Here is a 21,193-nt window from a genome sequence, read left to right as displayed (position 1 = left end):
AAATGTGGTATTTACACATCACGGAGTACTACTTTACCATATAGAAGGATAAACTTGAGTCCTGTGAGAAAATGGACCCACCTTGAGACCACAATGTCAAGTTAAATAAATTAGGCACACAAACTTAAATATCACATGGTTTTTCTCATATGAGAATCCCAACATAAAAATCAAAATAAAGAGCAACATAAGAGGTAGATAATAAAATGTAAGGAGACAGATCTTTATCAAACAGGAAGGGGATCCAAAGATGGAGGGAGAGGGAATGGAGAGGAGGGAAAGGGTATGAAGAAAGGAACGAAGATTTGTTATGTACAGTTACAGACTCCATCCAAGGAATGGAAACAGGATGTACTACACACATAGACTCATAAAATAAAATCTTAAAAATACTTTTAGATTAGGCTGCTGATCTGGAAATTATGAAAAATTTATCAACACCCAGCAGAGAGATGGCACATAATTAGGATTAGCTTTATATGTGGGGCCAGCTGGTCAGGATGCAGGAAAGGAAATGTCTCTGACTTATGCTTAATAATAAAAGGAATGGCACAGACAAAACAGTTCTGGTTTTGCAGGTTTACACGTGATGAACAAAATGCTGAAAGATACGTATGCCCTAACAATGTGTTTCAGGGATAGTGGAAATGTAGACAAGATTTTCTGGTACCTAGTTGAAACCTTATATGGCTGAAACCATTTGTCACTTGGAGAATTTAGTTTTATTAGAGTACAACATATGTAGACAAGCACATTGGGATAAGTTATAATACTTACAAATGGAGCATAATAGAGGTTTCACATGTTGCAGGCCAATAACATATGGCTTTTTCAGAGAGACAGTAAATAATATGTTGGTAGTAATGGAGTCAACCTGGTCAGAACAGAACCTAGCGGCAACAACCACATAAACAGTAACAGCCTATTTTTTTCATAATTTATTCCTCCTGGATAATGGGAGGGGGTGAAGAGAGAGAAGGAAGAGAAATTTCTTTTCAGTATAATGCACGATATGCTATCTCTTTTCCTCTTTTTGCAATTTAAAATTTTAAGGAGAAAACCACAACTGAACTTGCCATGAATGATCAGTTTTCTAAGGAACAATGAGCCTCAGACCACCAAATGAGGTAGAATGCAAAGAAGCTAGAAAAATAGTCATAAAATGCAAAATGTGACAGAAAGGCTGTGAGTGATCTAGTGTGAGGGACTGTGTTCCTTACCCGACAGGAATAGGCAAATGTGTGATTTCTTCTACTTTAAACTATTAAGTTGCTTTCTCTGTTTTGAAGGATTTGGCTTACAAAATCGAATTGCTGTGGGATAGGACAACAACACAATTCTTCCCTGTTAAATACAAGTGTTATGGGCACTGAACAATGATCAATAAATTCAATTGTATTTTATTAATAAATTTTTAGTAATAAAAACATTTCAATTTTAATTTTTTGGAACTTTTTGTACAAGGCTTTATGCATCTTTCCTCATTAATGCTCATAACAATCCTATAAATTAGGTATTGCTTTCTTTGTTCATATAAGAAGAGCAGAAGTTAAAACTATTACCCGAGATCACATGAAACCCAGTGCTTCTAATGCGAAGCCTTCATTCTTAATTATGTTATTGTTCAGAAATAGCCTCTTTTATTTGCTTTTTGACAGGGTCACTCATACAAACATGTTTGGAGTTAACTCTTGATATACATTCACTTCTTCAAGATACTACATGGTTTTTAGGAACCTTCCTATGATTACTTTCTTAAATGCTATTGAATGAGCTCCAGGATGTGCCATAATTTTACACCATTCCTAGTAGACACCAGGCTTCTTTGCTTTCTATCTGTTCAGCAAATATTTCTGCTTAAAAATAAAGTGAGATCTAAAAACTCTACAATAGTATCAAATAGGAATTAATTTATTTAGGTTAAAATAATTCTATTAAATGTTATTTAGTAATTTTCCATTTACTTTTGGTTTTATATTTTAGTTATGATGTTCTGATTTACCCACATATTATTTAAGGATCCACAAAACACCCATAAGTACAGAAACATCTAAAGTAATTTTTTCCTTGGCCATTTCTCAGTGGTATAGAATCAAAAGGGAAGCTACCAGTTTATAAGACCACAGATTATAATATAAAAGAAACCCAAAATGACAGAAGTAGAGCTTTCTGGAAACTAAGACTCACAAATACTTTCCCATGAATGCTCACTAAGGATTCATAATAGTAGACAAGAATCTCAATCATTTTCTGATACAAAGACAACAGGAAATTTTATATGAAATTTCTTATAATGGTCCTCAATGAAGACTGGTACGATGACACCAAAGCAACTTTTGTTACAGGTGCTTGTAAGCATTGTCAGAATAAGATGATCAAAGTGAACAGTACTGTAATATACTGGGTTAGTCTGAAAATAAAATTCATGATAGCTAAAGAAATGAATGAGTTTCCTTCACTAATTTTTTATGAAATTATTTTTCTACATGAACTTATGGTAAAAGTTAAAATCAGAGAAATCAAAGTTCTATTATGTCGGCAAACCATGGAGTGCAGATAATATTGATCAAAGATGGCCCCAAGTCACATAGGTAATATAATAAGCAAACTTTCAGTTGAATCCTAAGGCAATAGATAGCAAAGTGAGTGTAAGTCACATCACCTCTCTAGAATGTCTAAAACATGCTTAACCAAGAACCAATTAGAACATCTTTCTAAATTTTCTCCCTCCTTATGGGACTAAAAGGTTTGATAAAGAGGGATCTGTTGTGAGTTCATAGAAAGGAGCTGTGCATGTTCCACATGCTCATCAACATTGGATGTTGCAACTTGTAAAATTTTGAATGTGCTAGTAAGAATAGTTATGAATATGCTTTAATATTTTTATATTTTATATTCCTGAAGGTAAACCATCAGTTTTTGTCACGCACAATTATATAACCTTTGATAAATGCATAGTTATCTATCTGCCCCCAAAATGAGGATTCTGGATCGTCTGTCATTCTAGGAAGTCCTCACATTCTGTCCTTCTTTGGTAAACGTGCCTCTTCTCCTCCAAAACCTGGCAAGAAATACCCCAAAATGATGTATTCTTTAACTCAATTGTTCGCCATTTTCAACGTAACAGAAATGAGATGAGAGAGTATATAACCCCCTGGCTCTAGTTTGTTTCATTGGGTAAAATGAAATTGAGATTCATCCATGTTGCATATGAATGAATACCTTAATTGGCAAATGGTATTGAATTGCCGACAAATGGATGTACCACAATTTGTTTACTGATTCACTAGTTGAAGGATATTTGGATTGTTTTCAACTTTTAGCAGTTGTCAATAAAGCTAATATAATTATTTGCATGTGGTTTTGTATAATTTTTAAAACTTTATTGAAGAGCAAGACTGCTAAGTGACTTGGTAAACATGTTTAATTTTATGAAAAAATGAAAACCTTTTTACCAAAGTGACTACCATTCCACACTCTAGCAATTATTGTAGATAAATTGTAGTTACTCTTTCTAGTAGCCCTAGTCTTGTTTAGCATTTCTAAAACATGTGCAATGGGATTTCATTCTGGTTTTGCATTGTATTTTCCTAATATCTAATCATATCCAGCATCTTTTGATGAATTTATTATCTGAGTATCTTCTTCATAAAGTATCTGTTCAAAATTTTGCCTCTTTTGTTGATTTATGTTTTCAATGAGATTTGAGGTGTTTTAAAATATATTCTTTTTTTAAAAATTCTTTTATTGGTACATTTCAGGTGTACAATATGTTTCCATTTATTATTGGGTGCTTGTGCCTGTACATGATGTATCTTAGTGCTTATTTTTCCCCCATTACCTGTGCACCCTTCACCCCCTCCACCCTTCCCTATTTACACAGATTTCGTTTCCATTTTTTTCTTTTCTCATAATTTTTCCTTTCCCTTCTTTCCTTTCCCCTTTTCCTCCCACTTCCCCTACCCCTTTGGACCTTTTCTTCCTATTTCAAATTATCAATTATTCATTTTGATCATTTTAATCCTTATTTAAATTTTCAGTTTCTCACACTAGAGAAATTATTTGGTATTTACACGTGTGTCCTATTTATTTCACTTAAGAGTATGACTTCAATATGCATCCATTTAGCTATAAATGTCTCTAGTTTCTCGGTCTTTATGGCTGAGTAGTACTCCATTTTATAAAAAACCCCACAAAAACACATCTTCTTTGTCCAGTTTCCAGTTGATGGACACTTGGGCTGTTTCCAAGCTTTAGCTATTACAAACTGTGCCGCTATAAACATGGGTGCACATATATCACTGTGGTATGATTCTTTTAATTCTTTGGGGAAGATACCCAGCAGGGGAATAGCTGGGTCAAATGGGACCTCTAGCCCTAGTTCTTTGAGGTATCTCCATACTGATTTCCACAGTGGTTGCACCAGTCTGCACTCCCACCAACAATGGAGAAGGGTTCCTTTCTCCCCACACCCCTGCCAGCATTTGTTATTGGTTAAAATATATTCTTGATACAAGCCCTTTGTCTGATATGTGATTTACCAAAATTTTCTTGCCTTATGTGTCTTGAATTTTTATATATTTATTTTCTATTTTTAGTAGGTTAATATTGTAACATTTATTATAATAATGTTGTGGGTTAAGAGAAACAGCAAAAGACCAAGGAATTAAAATGGAAACTATGGGAAATCCCAACTAAAACCCTAAAGTGTCTAATGTTTTCATTCATTGGCTAACTAAAAGCCCAAATGACAAGACACTCAGTATAATAAAGTACTGTAAAACAACTGGCAATTTCCATTTATCAAAATTGTGGGTTTTGTATTTTATATGATTTTCTCAAACAATAAAAAATTCTTTTTGAAAGTCATGTAACACGCACAGAAAAAAGATTAAAAAATACATTATAAATTTTTAGCAATGGCTGTAAGTACATTACCTTACATGTTTTTTATATGCAATAGTTTGGTTAAGGTACATAAACTACTAAGATAATAAAAAATAGAAAATATGCATGTCAGCTGTCAAGCAATACTTCTATCTGCTGAAAAATTATGTAATACTGTCAGAAAAAAGTCTTAAAATTGACATACTTTAATAAATAAATTCAATGAAGAATGATTAATACTGAGAACCAAGGAATTCAGGATTTCAAAAGTCATACTTTTTTTCATTTGATCCAAAAACTTGTCAAAGTTTTCAAAAGTTTGTTTTGAGCCAACATTAAGTGAATCCCCCAAAATTAGCAGGGGTTATATTCCTAGAGCACTCAGGAATTGCAAAAAATTATGAAATTTTAGATATGGTCAGGAAAATGCCTATAAATGCCTATTTTTATAGTTTTAAACCCTAAATATTCTGTATCTCCCACAATAATGTAATATTTAATTTAATAAAACACTGTATTAATAAAGCCTTAGATGGTGCAGAGTGTTTTGGCGGCATCGTAGGGACCTTAGTGCTTTAAGAAGAATAAAACCGAGAACACTGGAGACAGCTACTCACAGTAGAGCAACCTGTTGTAGTGCAGGCACAGGGAGCATCTGCTGAAGATACAGGGCAGCAGCCAATCAGCAGCAAGCAGCAAGGAGAACTGAATAATGCTCTCAGATTGTGTACTTGTAAATCTCCTGCCCCCCCCCAAAAAAATAATTGCAGGGATATTTGCAATTTCTGAGACATTGCTGGGGTATTGGAGGGCTATCAATCCTCCCACTATCCAGAAAGGGGGACGCTGAGGGCTAAAGAAAGAAAGACAGTGGAGACTTGCCTAATTTCAAAGTACATGGGGGCTGGGAAGTCAGTGCCTCAGAGTGGGCAGAGATAAAGACTCTCTGAGCTTGTCACTATTCATTGGGTGCACACAATAACTGGAGGGAGTATCCAGTGCTCTATAAGGCTCTGGTGATCCTATGTTGAGGGTGGTGCAGAGAGCATTCTTACAACAGTAGGTGAGAGGAGAGAGCAGGCTAATGAAGAATGCATCCTTCCTCCAGGTGAAACCTTTCTCTTTTTATTACTACTTGGTTCTGGAAGAACCAGAAAGTCTTCAGCTCATGTACTCTTGCTCTTGAGAGTCATGGTAACATGGGACCATTGAGGCCTCAACTTGCCACCAGAGGCAAAAGATAGTTGTTGTCTCGTGACATTGGGCCTTAGACTGCTATATTCTTACTTTAATTATGAAACAATTTGTCCCCAAATTTTTATGGAATGACTCCCAACACGGGGGTTTCTGAGAACAATTGTAGTTATGTTCTAAGGAAAAATCTGCAAACAACTGAGACCACAAACTCTGTACTTATAAATGTCACACATTTATTATTTCATAAATTTACTTTCTTTCCCATAAAAGACCTTTGATAAACATCTAAAGTGTCCAGGTGTAACATGGTTAAGATGAAGCTGGATCAAAGACTGGCACCATTTTTAACTATCACCTCAAGTGTTTGAGCGTCACAAATTTATTCAACCAATAAACATAAAAAAATCAAAATGGCCCAACACAATATATATAATAAGCAAATCAAATCAACTGTATATGAAACAGAAAGAAAAAGCAGTGAAACATTAAACCAAAGCCGGCTGACGATAAAACGATGACTGTTTATTGCATAGAAATTAACTGAAAATGGTTCTCAGTGAGACAAGATAATGGAGGTCACCATGAAGGTCACCATGAAGGTCACCATTCTGCTGACTCTGACTTGGAAGCTGTCAAGGTGTAGAAGAGGGGAGGAGTTGATGAGATGAAAGTCTATCACCACTTGAGATGTGCCACATCTGGCCCTGATAGTTAAAGATTATTTCCTCAAGTGTTTAGATCTAGGCTTTGCACACAACTTGTTTCAACTACAAAACTGATTGAACTTCATGAGAAATTGGAAGAAGCTTAAACTGAAATGGAGTTGAGAGTGGACATAGACAATGATGCTAGTTTTTCACATTCTTTTACAGTTAAAAATGGGGGCAAAATGATGTGTATAGGCTGAGGGGCAGTTATTAATGCCAGCAGGGAGATGGACTACACAGTTATACAGTATGATACAAAGAAGTCTGATTAAACTTGCATTATTAAAAAATACTGTTCTCCAGAATGAGTATCACAAAGATTTATTTTGTGAAAAAGTTCACTAGGTATACTGTTATCTCCGGTGAAGAAAACATCCGATGCATTCCTCTCCTCTGAATAGAATAAAATTCTAATTTTATCTGTAGTTTTGATTGTAGGTTCAGATCTTATGTAATTTTTATTTCAGAATCTTTTGGGGAAACACTGAAGATTGTAATAACCCAAGGTACCTCATTATGATTTTTAACAAAATAGTATTTTACAACTAAATAGTCAGACATTAGAAAACATATCAAAATTTTTCACAGTGTCAGATTTGGCAAATTTGCACCAAAATAACATGGCACAAATCATAAAATCCAAACCAGCAACTTATTTTTGTCCCCTTTTATCTTTATATTTTAACCTTTATTTTAAGGAAGGAGCTGATTTTATGACACTCAACTAAATGACCATGAAGGAAAATAAGGGACTTTTTTTCCTTAGACTTATTCCATTATTTTAAAAATATATTAAATACTTAGATTTTATAAATCTATATCATTTTTGAAATCTGTGTCTTTCAAGAAAGTTATCTGTTTAAATTTTTGAAGTAAGAAGCACAGAGTGTTTTGTCCTAATATATTCTAAGTCATCCTTCACTTTTTCTTAGAACTGTAGTAATGTCTTTCCATTCATTTCTGATACCATTAATTTGTGATCTTTTATTCTTAATCGGTCTGCCTAATCATCATTAATTTCAGTGATCTTCAAAAGTCCAGCTTTTGGTGTCATTATTCCCTTATTGATAGTTCATTATAAATTTTACTAACTTCTATTCTGCATTATTTCCCCAATTCAATATACCTTAGGTTTTATTTCTTTTTCATTTTGTAGCTTCTTTGGATTAAAGCCTATGATATTGACATAGTGCATTGTTCCTTTCCTTGGGGGAGGGTGTTGTACCATTGTCTTCTAGATTACATAATTTCAGATGAATAGTCTTCAATATTCTTATTTCTTTGTCCTACTAAATATTGTGTCTTTTTGTTTTGTTTTTTTGGTACTGGGGATCAAACTCGGGACTGTGTGCTTGTGCAGCTGGTGGCGAAACCAGTGAGCTAAATCCCCGGCAATATTGTGTCTTTTTAATCTCTGGTTGCTTTGTACATTTTCTTTTTCCTTCAGTCTTTACAATTTGATTGTGAGGTGGTTTTGTATGGTTTTACTTGTTTAGCCTGCTTTGAGATCATTAACTACTTGGATTTGTCATTGTATTGTATGGATCAAATTCAGAAAATATTCAGCCTTTATGTCTTCAATATTTTTTCCTGTCTCCCTTTTCTGACCCCATATATCAGTTACACTCTGATTATTTGTTAATGGGCTGGGGTATTTTTTGACAAAAATTTTTTTAATATCTAATCTGCTAACTTCTCGTTAATATTTCATTTCATGTATTTTAGGTTCTTAGGCCAAGCATTTTCACTAGTATTTTTTGTAAATCTTCTTTTCTTCTCATGATGTTCATATTGTTTCTTAAATACTTCAACATAGTTGTAATAGCTAGGTATTTTTAAATCTTTGTCTGATAGTTCCTTTATTCCTGTCGTTTAAATGTTTCTTTGTATTAACTGATTTTTTTCCTAGATGTGTTCACACATTTTTTTCTTTTAATGTCTGATATTTTTATTGAATAGACAATATTATAATGCTGCATTATTGTTGTCTAGATTTTTTTTGTTCCTTTAAATTGTGTTGAACATTTTCTCATAGGAAGCTGCCTCATTTGGATGTTATTTTGATCCACTGACCTTTGTTTTTCAGATCTGAAGGACAGATCAAGCAGTTTTTACTACAGTTTCTCATCAGCTTGAGTGTCTCCATAAAAAGTTCTGATGATCATATTCTTGATTATCAGAGATCAATGTAGCCTCATTTTAATGTTAGTTGAGCTTTATAAAAATGTTCAGGTTGCAAATCCTTCCTTTGTTTTCTCCCCAACTTTAAGAGATTTTCCCTGTGACTATATTATTTAGTAGTAGTAGTATAAAAACAAGGAAACACATGCTTATTTTTGTAGGTTTTTGTGTGTCTAGGTTCCTTCTTCCTAAATCTCTGTACTATGATTCTCATATCTAGTTTTTGTACTAAATTCTAGGCTTCCTACTTCACCTCATCAAGAGCACTAGACTCTGGTTTATACTCCCTACATCTTGAAGTCTGGAAATTTCCTCTGAATAGAGAGGCATCATGGTGCTCATATTGTTTACTTCTCTTTCTACAGGGATCACAGTTCTGTATTTCTTGTTGTCCAGTGTCTGAAATAATTTTTAATGTTTTATCCAATTCTCTAAAAGTTAATAAGAAGATAAGTCTGATCATTGTTCCTAAAAAAAATATGGATCACAAATCCAGAGTTATATACATTTTTAAAATGTAATATGCAGGGGGAAAACCCTAATGCTTTTTTACTCATAGCATTCTAATAATTCCTCCAGTTGCAATTCAAATTCATTACATGAGTCCTTTGGGGCTATGACTTCTTTTAGTTTAAGATTCACTTCTATCTCCTCTCAAAAAATTAATGCCCTGGCACTATCAAATCTTCAGAATATTTCTTGAGATTATGGTAGTACAGTTATTACAGCACAGCATCACATATTTATGTACAAATATAGCACTCTTCAGTCTTTAATGCATATCTGCTCATTCTTTTATTTTTCTGATAAACTTTAAGGCTTTTGAAATGAAATAATCATGTTGGGAGGAGGTCAGAGGTCCTTGTATATTTAACATACATTAAGTGAATGCTTGAGTTGAAGCAGAGAGGGGACTCAGGAAGGCAGGAAGGAAAGACTTGACTGTGAGCTGAGGATTTTCCTTTAGTGGATTAAGACAAGTGTGTGAAGAAAAAAATCAAAATCTTGAGATTTTATTTGCTAGTTACTTTTATTTGCTTCTGAATCTTGTGCAAACATCTCAGTAGATGAATTCTATGATTTTATTTACCCTAATTCATCCTTTTTTCATTATCCCTTCAAATTCCATTATTACTGTGCTTTAACAATACTTTTTTGGATTGATTATATTATCTGGTATATAGTGGTACATTCTCATAAAAATTTTACTTCAAATAGAATCTCTTCATTGAATTCATTTTTACGAAACTCACTGTTATTATTCAGAGGAATTAATGATCTCAAGAACTTTATAAATTGCAGCACAATCTTCCCCTATTTTCTTTAAAAAGTATACACAAATTATAACTTGTATATGCAAGTAGAAGTACAAAGTTAATGAAAAATGGGATGGACAGAACTATAGCCACCAGATTTCAATGCCTTAATCACTGGACGATGTGACTGAGATCTTACATAGTGAAAGAGACTTTTCAGAGTGATTAATGTTTAGGGTTAGAGGTAAGGAAATGAATTTTTATTAGGCAGATGGGCTGAATTTAATCATTTGCATCCTTTAAAGTGGAAGAAGAAAGCAGGTGAGTAAATCAGAGTTGAAGTTAGAGACAGGATAGATTCAAAGTATGGACAACTTGACCCAACATTACCTGCCTTGGAAGATGGAGTAATGGGAACACAAGCCAAGGAATGGTAACAATGCCTAGATGCTCATAATGGTTCTCAGCTAACAGCCACCAAGAAAATAAGGTCCTCAAGCATGACAACAGTGAGAACCTTGATTCTCCCATAGCCTGAGTGTGCAAATAAACACCCAGAAAGGACATCTGTACCCTAACACCAACTGTACTTCTGTGAGATTCTATGTGAGTTTTATACAGTTTCTAACAAATTACCATAAACCTAGTGAGCACAAATATATTATCTTACATTTCTATGGGCCAGAACTTCAGTCCTGGTCTCACTAAATTAGAAATGAGGTAATGACAGGAGGTAATTGTTTTTGGAAGCTCTAGAGAACCATCAGTTTCTTGATGTCAGTTGAAGAACATTGCTAGGTTCTAGCATCCCAGATTTCCTTGGCTCAACCCTACTTCCTCTATCTTTAAATTCAAGGATAGTTTCTAGACTTTTTTGGATGTCCCACCTTTTTGACCTATTCTGTTTCTCTTTTACTTCTAAACAGTCATGTGATTAGATGGGATGCTCCCAAATTATTTCCCTTTGTTCAAGATTCTTAGTGTAGTCAGATTTGCATACATGCTAATTACTCACTTGATGAGGATGTGGCTATGGGGGGCATTGTTTTGGTTATCATAGACTCATGCAGGATTTCTGACCTAAGGAACTGTGACATTACACATCTGGGTGGTTTTAAACCAGTAAGTTTGTGATAATTTGTTATGGCAGCCATAGAAAACTAATGCAAGAACCAATAGCATCACATCTTTCAGAATTTAAACTAACATGAGGCTAATTTACTGGTTTTTAAGCCAGTTAATTATTGGTAATTTGTTATGGCAGCCATAGGAAACTAATATAAGAAGATTTGGAGTATGGAGAGGAGGTCAAGGGATGGGGAAGGGAGATGGAAAATGAATATAAATAAATAAATATATATATATATATATATTCCCAAATAAATATAAATGTAAATTTCATGTATTTCCAGTTAAAAAGAACCAATAGTATTTTTCATGTATTAAATGAATACTTGTATTGTACTAATAGTTTTACAAGCAAGAGTGACATAACATATCCTTATTGAATTCTTATAGTAACTACCTTTATTACCGCAACTAACAAATAAGACAAGCAGTATTGAATTTAAGTCATATACAGATCAAACACTTAGGTTTTGAATTTAGGTCTAGGTTTTATATCTTTCACTTTTTTCATCAGCAAGATATTGAATCACTTTAACTATTATAGTCTTATTCTCTTTGCACACACCCTTCCATATTAGTGGAAAATAAGTTCCAGAACCATCTGTGGACCCTAAGAGCTATAGATGCTCAAATTCTTCGTAAAGCATGTCATAGTATTTGGATATAAGCTATGCACATCCTTGAATATACTTTCATCTCCAGATTATTTATAATATGTAATAAAATATATGGAAGTAACTGTTATATTGTACTTTCTATAGCAAAACATCTGTACATGTTCAATACAGATGCAGCTTTTTTCCAAATACTTTCAATCCATGGTGGTTTGAATATATAGATTCAGAAAGGTGAGCTGTCACAGAATTTGGACCCTAAGTCCACTTAAGGTTTACTGAAAAGCTGATCTACCAAAACAAAGCATGGTATCCACAAGTAACAAGGTAAATACATTTACTTATAGTGATATGGTTCATCATTAGTTGAAAAACAAGGTTATCTTCCTTTTCCAATGAAATATCAATTATCTGGACTTCTATTATCTTCATAAAATCATATTTTGTTTATTACATAAATATGTATATATTTTAATGAATATATACATATATTATATATATGTATATATGATATATTATAGAGTGTAATGCATAGTTATATATCATATTGATTATATTATATAAATTTATATTAGATATAGAATAAAATATACCCCTTTATCCTCCTGACTTAGAATATAATAAGAAATAATTTTTTTAAGTTATTAATAAATACCTAATCACAAGTATGTATATAAGACACAGGATTAGAGCAAACTTTTGTTTTGTGTCTTGTAAAACCATACTGTAGAGCTACTAGACAGGGCAGTGTATGAATCAGAGAAGTTCCTCAGAGGAAATATTGTTTAAGCAGGGACCTGAAGGATGAGAACCCCGTTATCTGAGAAAACTGAAAGGTAGAGTGGATCAGACAGCAGAAAGATCCACTGAACAAGAAGAGTGCCAGCTGTATGATATTATCTCAGCCTGCAATCAGGAAGGTTACGTTGTCCTTGAGAATCAGGAAAAAAGTGACCCCAATCCAAGAAAACACTTCAGTCTACTGATACATAAGACATTTATTTACTGATATCTTGCAGTAGTAGGAGATCTGAACCTGGCAAGGCAATTAATGCCTTTTGAGCAACTTCCTATTCTCACTTCTCGTCCCTATTAAATATCATATTAAGACAGAAGCATGAACCCTTGAATATAGTAACTTGTAGGTCTGGAAATGGTTTTTATCTAAGCCGACCTCACTGACATGCCTAAGCTTGTGCATTACAATAATAGCAAATATATCTTTTTACATTTTTATTATGACTCACATTGTGTTCCAAGTATTTTCCTTGTGTTAACTCAGTCTTCACAAGAGCCATATAGCAGTTTCTTTTATTATCCTCACAAATTCTAAAGAGTAAAGTTAAGATTAGGTATCTTGTATAATGTCACATAGCTAACAAATGACAGAGCTAGGATTTGAGGCCAGATAGTCCAGTTCTCCCACTGACATCCCTAACCACAGGGCATGGCATGGTACATGTAAGAGATATTTCCATGATCCCAAGTGTGCTGGCGAACAGTAAGCTGATAGGAAATAATTACTCTCATCAGCATAAATAAATCATTCCAAGTGTAGATGATCATTTCAGTTGCAGGGCCATCTCGTAATAAATGGCTATAATACCCTAGCACAACATCCTTTCTACAGGGATGCTTTGGAAAGTGTGATCACAAAGATTTTGGAAAGTGATCGAAATGACTCTGGAAAGCAGCCTGCAGCCTTTACTACACCTTAAGAGCATGCACTTCTAGAGATGAGTAAGGCAGGGGCTCCCAGAACAACTTTGAGATTTCCCGGATGTGAAACTGACAGGACACAGAGTTGGATGGTGACTGAGAGAAAAGATTCCGGGGATGTGAAGGCAAAGGTTCCTGGCTCGAGCATCCGAGTCATGATGAAAACATTCGTGGAGGCTAAAAACACAGGAGGAGACGCAGATGTGGAGGGAAAGGTGGATGTGAGTTTGATTATGTTGACTTTGAGGTGCTGACTCCTCTGAGAGGGGCTGCCACATTGAAAACGCGTGTCTAAGATTCAAGATGCAGATAGAGACCCAATTGATCACTCAGGGATTTGTCAATAAAGAGATGGTAATAAAATATAAATGAATAAATAGCATCCCCTGAAAGAGTGGACTGAATGAAAGTAAAAGAATGCTCTGGTTAGAAACAATATCTAAGGGATATGAATGTGTGAAGGGTTTTGTACAAGTGAAAAGAAAATGAACAGAGAGATGAGAGAAAAGCTAGTGAGGAACAATGTCTTAGAAATTGAGGGAAGAAAGATTTTATTTGACAGTTATTGTTCTGAAACATATAAACACTAGTGTCACTACAATTTCTATATGCGACATAAAGGAATGCACAAATGCCTCATCAGACCATAAAACCCAAGCTTAATATTGTTGAGTGGCCAACATAGAACTTCTCCTCTTCAGGTTCATAATCTGAAATCAGTATCAGAGAGTTGTTATAAATTATAGCTGCAGCCTATTTTTCAACATCCCTTTGAAGGAATATTTTGTATGGATGTCACCATATTGATATCATCGCAAGCCAGTGGAATTTCTTTTGTTCTCCTTTTTGGAGAAAGGTCTGTCTCAGCTTGGAAGAGACAACACACAAGAGAAAACTGCTTCGATTGTATTTAATGTTTTTGTTGGTCTGATCTTTATGATCTTGAAAAGGATCTATGATAGCTGCAGACTTTGTTCTCACCCTGCCATCACCTATCACTTCGAGATGTCAGCAAAGATGACACTTCTTTTTAAAATTATTTTCCTTAACATCTCTGAAAGAAAAGTGGGACTTCTTCGAAGTGAGCATTTCCTGCACAGGGCTGTATTAATTCATTTATCATTTTATTTAATTGCTCAATAAAAACTTATAACGTATATGATATTTATTATGTGAGACCTAAGAGCACAGAATGAACCAAACAGAAATTGCATTTACACTGGTGGAGAATGCAGAAATCTATGGCCAGAAAGGGTTTACCATATACTAATGTGTTTATTTCTGTTACATTTATACTTGGCACCAGGAGAGATAAAACAGATCTAGGGCCGGGGATTCAGCTCAGTGGTTTCGCCACCTGCTGCACAAGAGCAAGGACCCAAGTTCGATCCCCGGTACCAAAAAAAAAAACCAAAAAACAGATCTCAGTGCCTAGAGTTATAATAGGTACACTAAGGCAATGTCTGCCCCTCAGAAACATCGTGGAGTTCTGGGGGTGATCCTCCTGTTTTTAGTTCTATATATCCTTTCACCTTGAGCTTTCCCTTCCATCTTGATGGACAGGTTGATTTATATAGCATATTTGAGCTGAAATGTTCCATGTTACCTTTCAATGTACTGTGCCCAATTTCTTCTTAAAGTGAGGCAAAAAGAGGTCAATATTAGCCAAGTTTCTAAAAGCAGGATTGGCTTCCTTGCACACAGAACTGAGAATTAATACTAAAGAAAGATAGCACAACTAAAATCAAAGGCAGCTGAACAAATTACAGACAACTAGTGAATTTCAGGGCTTATATCCTAGGTGAAGCAACTCCAAATTTAAAGTCTGCAATTCTGTTCTGGTAAGAGGAGATTGAGAACAGAGGAAGGATTAATTCAGGATGGAAACAGTTATTTGTGTAAAAAGAGTGGAATGCTATTTGCCTACCTTTAGGAAGAACTGGTTCACACTGAAAGGAAGCAGCAGATGGCTTAAAATACCAGGAGTCTGGTGGGGAAGAGAAGTGGCTGACCATGCGTTTATACTTTCTTTCTCTTAAATATCTTTATATTAATGCTATGCAATTGCTTTGTTGGCAATATCATCCATTCACTGGCTCTACTGCCATTCACTGGCTCTATTGTGATGCAATGAATAACCATTTACTGACAATCCTTTTATTTGTAAATATAGCCTTCATTCTGTATTAGGATTGGAGAAGAACACCAAATACAAGTTAGGGAAATCACACAGTCAACTCCAATGACAAAGATTCAATGGATATGAACTGTGCTCCTTGGAGTTACCTAACTTGATGGTCCTGACATTGGTGATGTTTTGTAGTGTGGCTTCTAGCAGTTCTTCTCAGTCATACTGAGTGTGCTGTGAAGTCTGCAGGATGCCGGAAAAGAAAAATCCTTGCTCTTCTGAAAGTTCTGAGCCTATTGTGTCTCACTTTTCATTATATTTATTGCTTCTTGGTAGATATACAACCCTGCCTATTCCTATCTTTTCATACTCTAAAAGCTATTGTCCCCATCTCTGCCACATTTAATGAGTAAAAACAATGATATGCACAATCATATCCATCACCTTTAGTTATTTATTTATGGATTAAATAATACTGCATTTGATTATTCAAGTAGATTATGATATACGCCTTTTACCAAAGGAGATTGTATCAGTTCGCAGAAATAGGAATGTGCAAGTAACCTTTTAATATTGAAAACTATGTTAAATGATAATAAATTCATTTTTATAGAGTTTCACAGTAGTGTACCTTGACACTTGTGACTGCTTCATTGTGTGCTACCCACCGTGGCCATTTAACTCTGATGTAGCATATTATTGCTCCACATTCTTTATATTTAACTTCTTCTTAGTTTATAACTCAAGTTATACTGTAAAAAGTCTTCAATATGAATAAGGATTCTGTTCTCTATATTTAATAGTATTTATAGACATATATAAAACTAGAGTTTTATTATTATAGGAGTGATAATAAGAGAAAGAGTAAAGAAATATAGAAATTAAATATTGCATTAAGTTACTAAGGCCAAATAAAAGAAAGTGAAGGGATAGAAAAACTATTCTAAAATCAGATCTTAAGAATTTGAGTGGTGAAAATAACTGTTATTTTTGCAAGCTTACATCCAGATACCTGAAATAACTCTCAGCCAACTACAATAGCAGGTTAACTCTCCCCTATATACAACTTGAGATCAGCTAGATAAATAGAAATAAAGCTAACTTCATTCTACACATTTTAAACACTCCAGCTTTCAGTTAGCAAACTCAGAGTTGCCTGGACTAGTTCTCTGCTAGACTGAACAACAGATAATATATGGGCCTGGGCCAGGGAACTCTGAGGGGAAAAAAAAAAAATTAATTGGCAAGGATCTTAGGTTTGGAAAGTCAAACTAAACATCATTTTCTTTGATTCTCTAAAATTAAATCTTCTTATTAGCTTTCTAACTTCTGTGTCGTTTCAACTTTTCTTGAAAAACAGTAGGCTGACGACACAAATAACGTTGAATCACAGAAAGAGATAGTTTAGAGGAAGCCATTGCTTCATTTCCAGTTTGCTTTGGTGTGCACTGAAATGTGACTTTTCTGGCCCATGACGAGAGGGAGTAGGTCCCTGCTCTGGAATTCACACAGGCGCAAACTTCCGTTGCCATTCCTCTGGTAATCAAGATCCTCACTGTTCAATGGTTTTGTGCTTTCAATGAAATAAAAACTTCATTATTAAAGAAAGGAGTCTTTATTTCAAATCATAATTACTGAGGATAGTCTTCCATCTGTGATGATGCTTTTGTGGTTTTAATCTTGCGTTATTTTTAGTCAAATAACATGTTTTCTCTGGAATACTAAAAAGCAAAGATGATTTATTTTTTTATAATTATGTAACTCGTAGTATGAAAATAAAGCATTTTTAAAAAATTTATTGGATGGTTTTATACAGTGTTTACAGTGTAGCTTTCTTGGAAACAATAATCTTGGAAACAGAAATATGGCAGTGGTTTTATAGATCCATATACGCTTATCAAGCCATCTGGCTTAAAAGCTTAAGGAAGGATAGATTTCCACAAAAGAAAAGTAGCATTTAGCTAAGTTAAGTGTCAAGTTGCTGGCTCACATTGTATAAAAGTCAATATGTACCGAATCATCTTAGTGAATTTCATCTGCACGGGAAGAAAGTTGTTGCACTCAATTACAGAACTGAGCAGAACTCTATTTGATGTGTGCGGAGGGTAAAGCACCACTGTCAATTAAAAGGAACACATGTATATCCTGTTCTGGGGAAGCGGTTGTTACAATGTCCCTTGTTCTGCAACTGCTTTTTTCTTGGAGTTTTCCTGTGAACATAGAAGAACAAAGAGTTTAATAATTCCCCAGTTTCATTTGGAATTGTTTCGTCAGCAGTATCTAGTAAGAGCTCAGGCGATTGTTGTTTTACTTGAATGAAGCCTCAGGCAGCTACAATTTAACATGCTGTTTCTTTTTTATTTTGTAGCAAAACCATTTGACAGTGGACAATATTTGGACATTTACTCAATTACAAGGGACCAGGCTGGGGAATATGAATGCAGTGCAGAAAATGATGTGTCCTTCCCAGACGTGAAGAAAGTAAAAATCATCGTAAACTGTAAGTCCCAGTATCATCTTTTAAGATAATTTGGGAGAAAAGATTAAACACCAGGAAAAATATTGTGTGAAGTTGCTGTTGTTTTCATTGAGAGGTGGTTTATTGCTAAAAATCACCCAGTGACGGTGAAAATGGGCACATGTTGAAATATATGCCAAGTTGTTTTATGTAACACTAATTGTCTCAACTAATCCCACAGTCATTCAGTCCAAAGTGTAGATTGACATGATTCCAATATCTTTCTAGTCTCCAACCGTCTAAAGAATAGCGCCCTTCTCCCTAAGGTGAGCGTGGCTCTTTCCTCAGTGGCTTTCACCTGGAAGACACGGGAACTAGGTTTAGTGCTTACATCCCCATCAGGCCTGTGGAGAGATTTGGTCTCAGAAAGGAGACCTGCACTGTGCTGCTTGTATCACTTGGATGATTTAATCCTACTTACTCTGGAAATGACTGAGAAAATTCAGAAAGAATTTCCCCCCGCGCATCATTATTAGGAAGCTATCAGTCAGACGCCTGCAGAACTGCAGTGCTATTGCTTAACACCCTTTATCTAAATGCCCCAAGGCACTGAAATAAATGATTTTTCAGTATTATTATATTATCTTACTGTCTCAACAGCAATGACTGGTCTTTACTTTTCAAAAATAGCCCAATAGTCTTTCTTTAAAATATGTTTATATTACTTTTCCCAAGTTAAGTATTTTGGGGATACCAGTTCTTTACAAAAAATGTATCCAAGCTGCATCCGCCTTTCTTTATTCCATTTCTACATCTTTCCATATCTGGTGAGTGGTAATGATATATATATATAGTATTATAACCGAGGTCAGATATATATCCAGAAATGCTAAAACTCATCAGTTATTTCACATTAAAGAGATTCTTTCATTCTCCAGGGCCTCCCCCCACACAAAAAAATAAGTAACTTTCTAAACCCTCCCAGAAGTTGAGCTCTCTGCCAGAGCAAATCGCTGTCATCAGCTCACAGTTGTCAGGACTAATCTGTGAACGTGGGCTGAACTGTCTCTAGGCTGAGCATTTGCATGATGCTGGATGAAGGAAGTTGATTTTAGGGCAGCATTTCTTTCAGTGCTGTGCAGACAAGTCTTAGTGGAATCACTCAGCAGTGGGAAACTGCTGGGCCCCACTCCAGCCCTACTGAGTTGGAATTATTGGGGTGCGTGGCCTGCGCTTCAGCATTTGACAAGTCCCTATTGATTCTCAGCCCTCCTTTCCCAGAGGGCGACTGCTCACCTCTTTGGAACTTTCTGAAATAAGAGGTAACAAAAATGAAAATATCCCTGAGCAGCTGATCACTGACTGCATTTCTGTGACTATGCGTGTACTAATTTTATTCTTAGAGGGTTGGTAAAGAAGAAGTAGGATGATTAGAAAGTGGTATTTTTAACAGTGAACGCTGGGAAATAAAGAAATAGATTCAGAGCAGTGTAATAAGCCAGGCACCTAGCCTAGCTGTACATACATTCTCCAAACGCCCAGAGGCAATACGTCTTTACGACAGGTCTCTGATAGGGATGGCATGGAAAGCCCATTGCTGTCCAGCTATCTGCAGGCTCCTACTCCATATACAATCTCCACTCTCTTTGATATTCATAGATTCCTGTTGCTATCCTTGACTCTACCTCATTGTCACCTCTTATTCATCTGATTCTCATTTTTGCGGACAAGTGAGGACTTTAGACTGATAAACATTGAGTTAAGGAGGCAGAAACCTGGAGAGAAACTAAATAGAAAGAAAGGCCCCCGACCCACTTAAGTCACCACTAAAGAAAGGGTCTGAGTAAAGAAGAGAATCTATCCCGTAATCAGGACAGACATGGGATAACGAGATGTTAAGAACTCCGAAGGGCTACGGGCTTCGTCAGTGGTGACAGACACAGGGACAAAGGAAGCTTATTACTTACAGCAGTGCAGTAGCCAGCAGACTGTCCTTTCTTTGCATCTGTCCTCTATGTGCCGTCTCCTTCGGGATGCATACATACTAGCAACACCTACACAGCATGGGTTTATTCCCTAGAGTTCCAGACATGTGTTTTCATCGTAATGGCAGTAAGAAAACCTGTTCTTTGCCACAGAAGCGTAAGTTGTCATTATTACTAGATTGGACTGTACACAAATCTGCCCAGTTCTCCATAGGGACAACTATTCCTGTCTTCCAAGATTGTACAATGGCAGTTAGGAGCGAAGGCTACCAGTTCTTCTGCTCAAGAGATGGGCAGAAGTGTCAGAGACATGCAGATGGGAGCCGGGAAGTTTGAGGCAAATCCTATAAGATGAAGAGGGGATGCTGATGGCTTTGGAGGTTATTGGAACCTCAAAACAGGTAGGATAGAAGTCTCTGTTCATCACTTAAGTGGGTAAATGGGAAGGAAAAAGGGAAAAGTGGAAAAAAGCAAGGTAGAGAAGCATTTTCTAAATCATAACAGACTTCTTGTTTCAGAATTAATTTCAGGTACATAAAATATTGCTGCAGATATATTAACTTCTCTCGCATTAAAAGTATGGACTCAACAGAGTTTTTAAATAACTTTCAACCACCAGTTTTGTCTGCTTCCCCTCTCCCAATCTTAGCATTGGTAGTTCACATGTGTATAAATGTTCTGTGAAGAAGTGTGTTTCATATTGATTGTGTTTAGTTGCATTAATTGAGCTTAATATTTCCTGTATTGCTTCATGGTGAGGTCACACACACAATTATTATCTAAGGTGTGTTGGTGTGTGGGTGGGAATACTTGTGTTTATGTTCCTGGTGGAGGCCAAGTTTCCAACGTGTTAATTTTGTAAAATTGCTCCTTTAAAAGCCAAAAGTTGAGAGCTACCTATGGATTTTACTGAGCTGATTTCCCAAAGGAAAT

General features: G+C 35.4%; 1 protein-coding gene across 4 annotated transcripts in view; it reads left to right on the top strand.

Moving 5' to 3' along the window:
* Window positions 1–21,193, top strand: part of Negr1 (neuronal growth regulator 1) — an 813,948-nt gene that overhangs the window by 503,130 nt on the left and 289,625 nt on the right. For all 4 annotated transcript variants that reach the window (XM_004841441.4, XM_087212675.1, XM_004841443.4 and 1 more), the window contains exon 4: window positions 18,186–18,317. In XM_004841441.4, the coding sequence (XP_004841498.2) occupies window positions 18,186–18,317 (132 nt within the window). The remainder of the gene's footprint in view (window positions 1–18,185; window positions 18,318–21,193) is intronic.

Source organism: Heterocephalus glaber, unplaced genomic scaffold (genome assembly GCF_053883595.1).
Source record: "Heterocephalus glaber isolate CG9 unplaced genomic scaffold, H.glaber_assembly_v1.0 deba00001442, whole genome shotgun sequence".
NCBI lineage: Eukaryota > Metazoa > Chordata > Mammalia > Rodentia > Bathyergidae > Heterocephalus > Heterocephalus glaber.
This window is presented reverse-complemented; position numbering and strand designations above follow the sequence as displayed.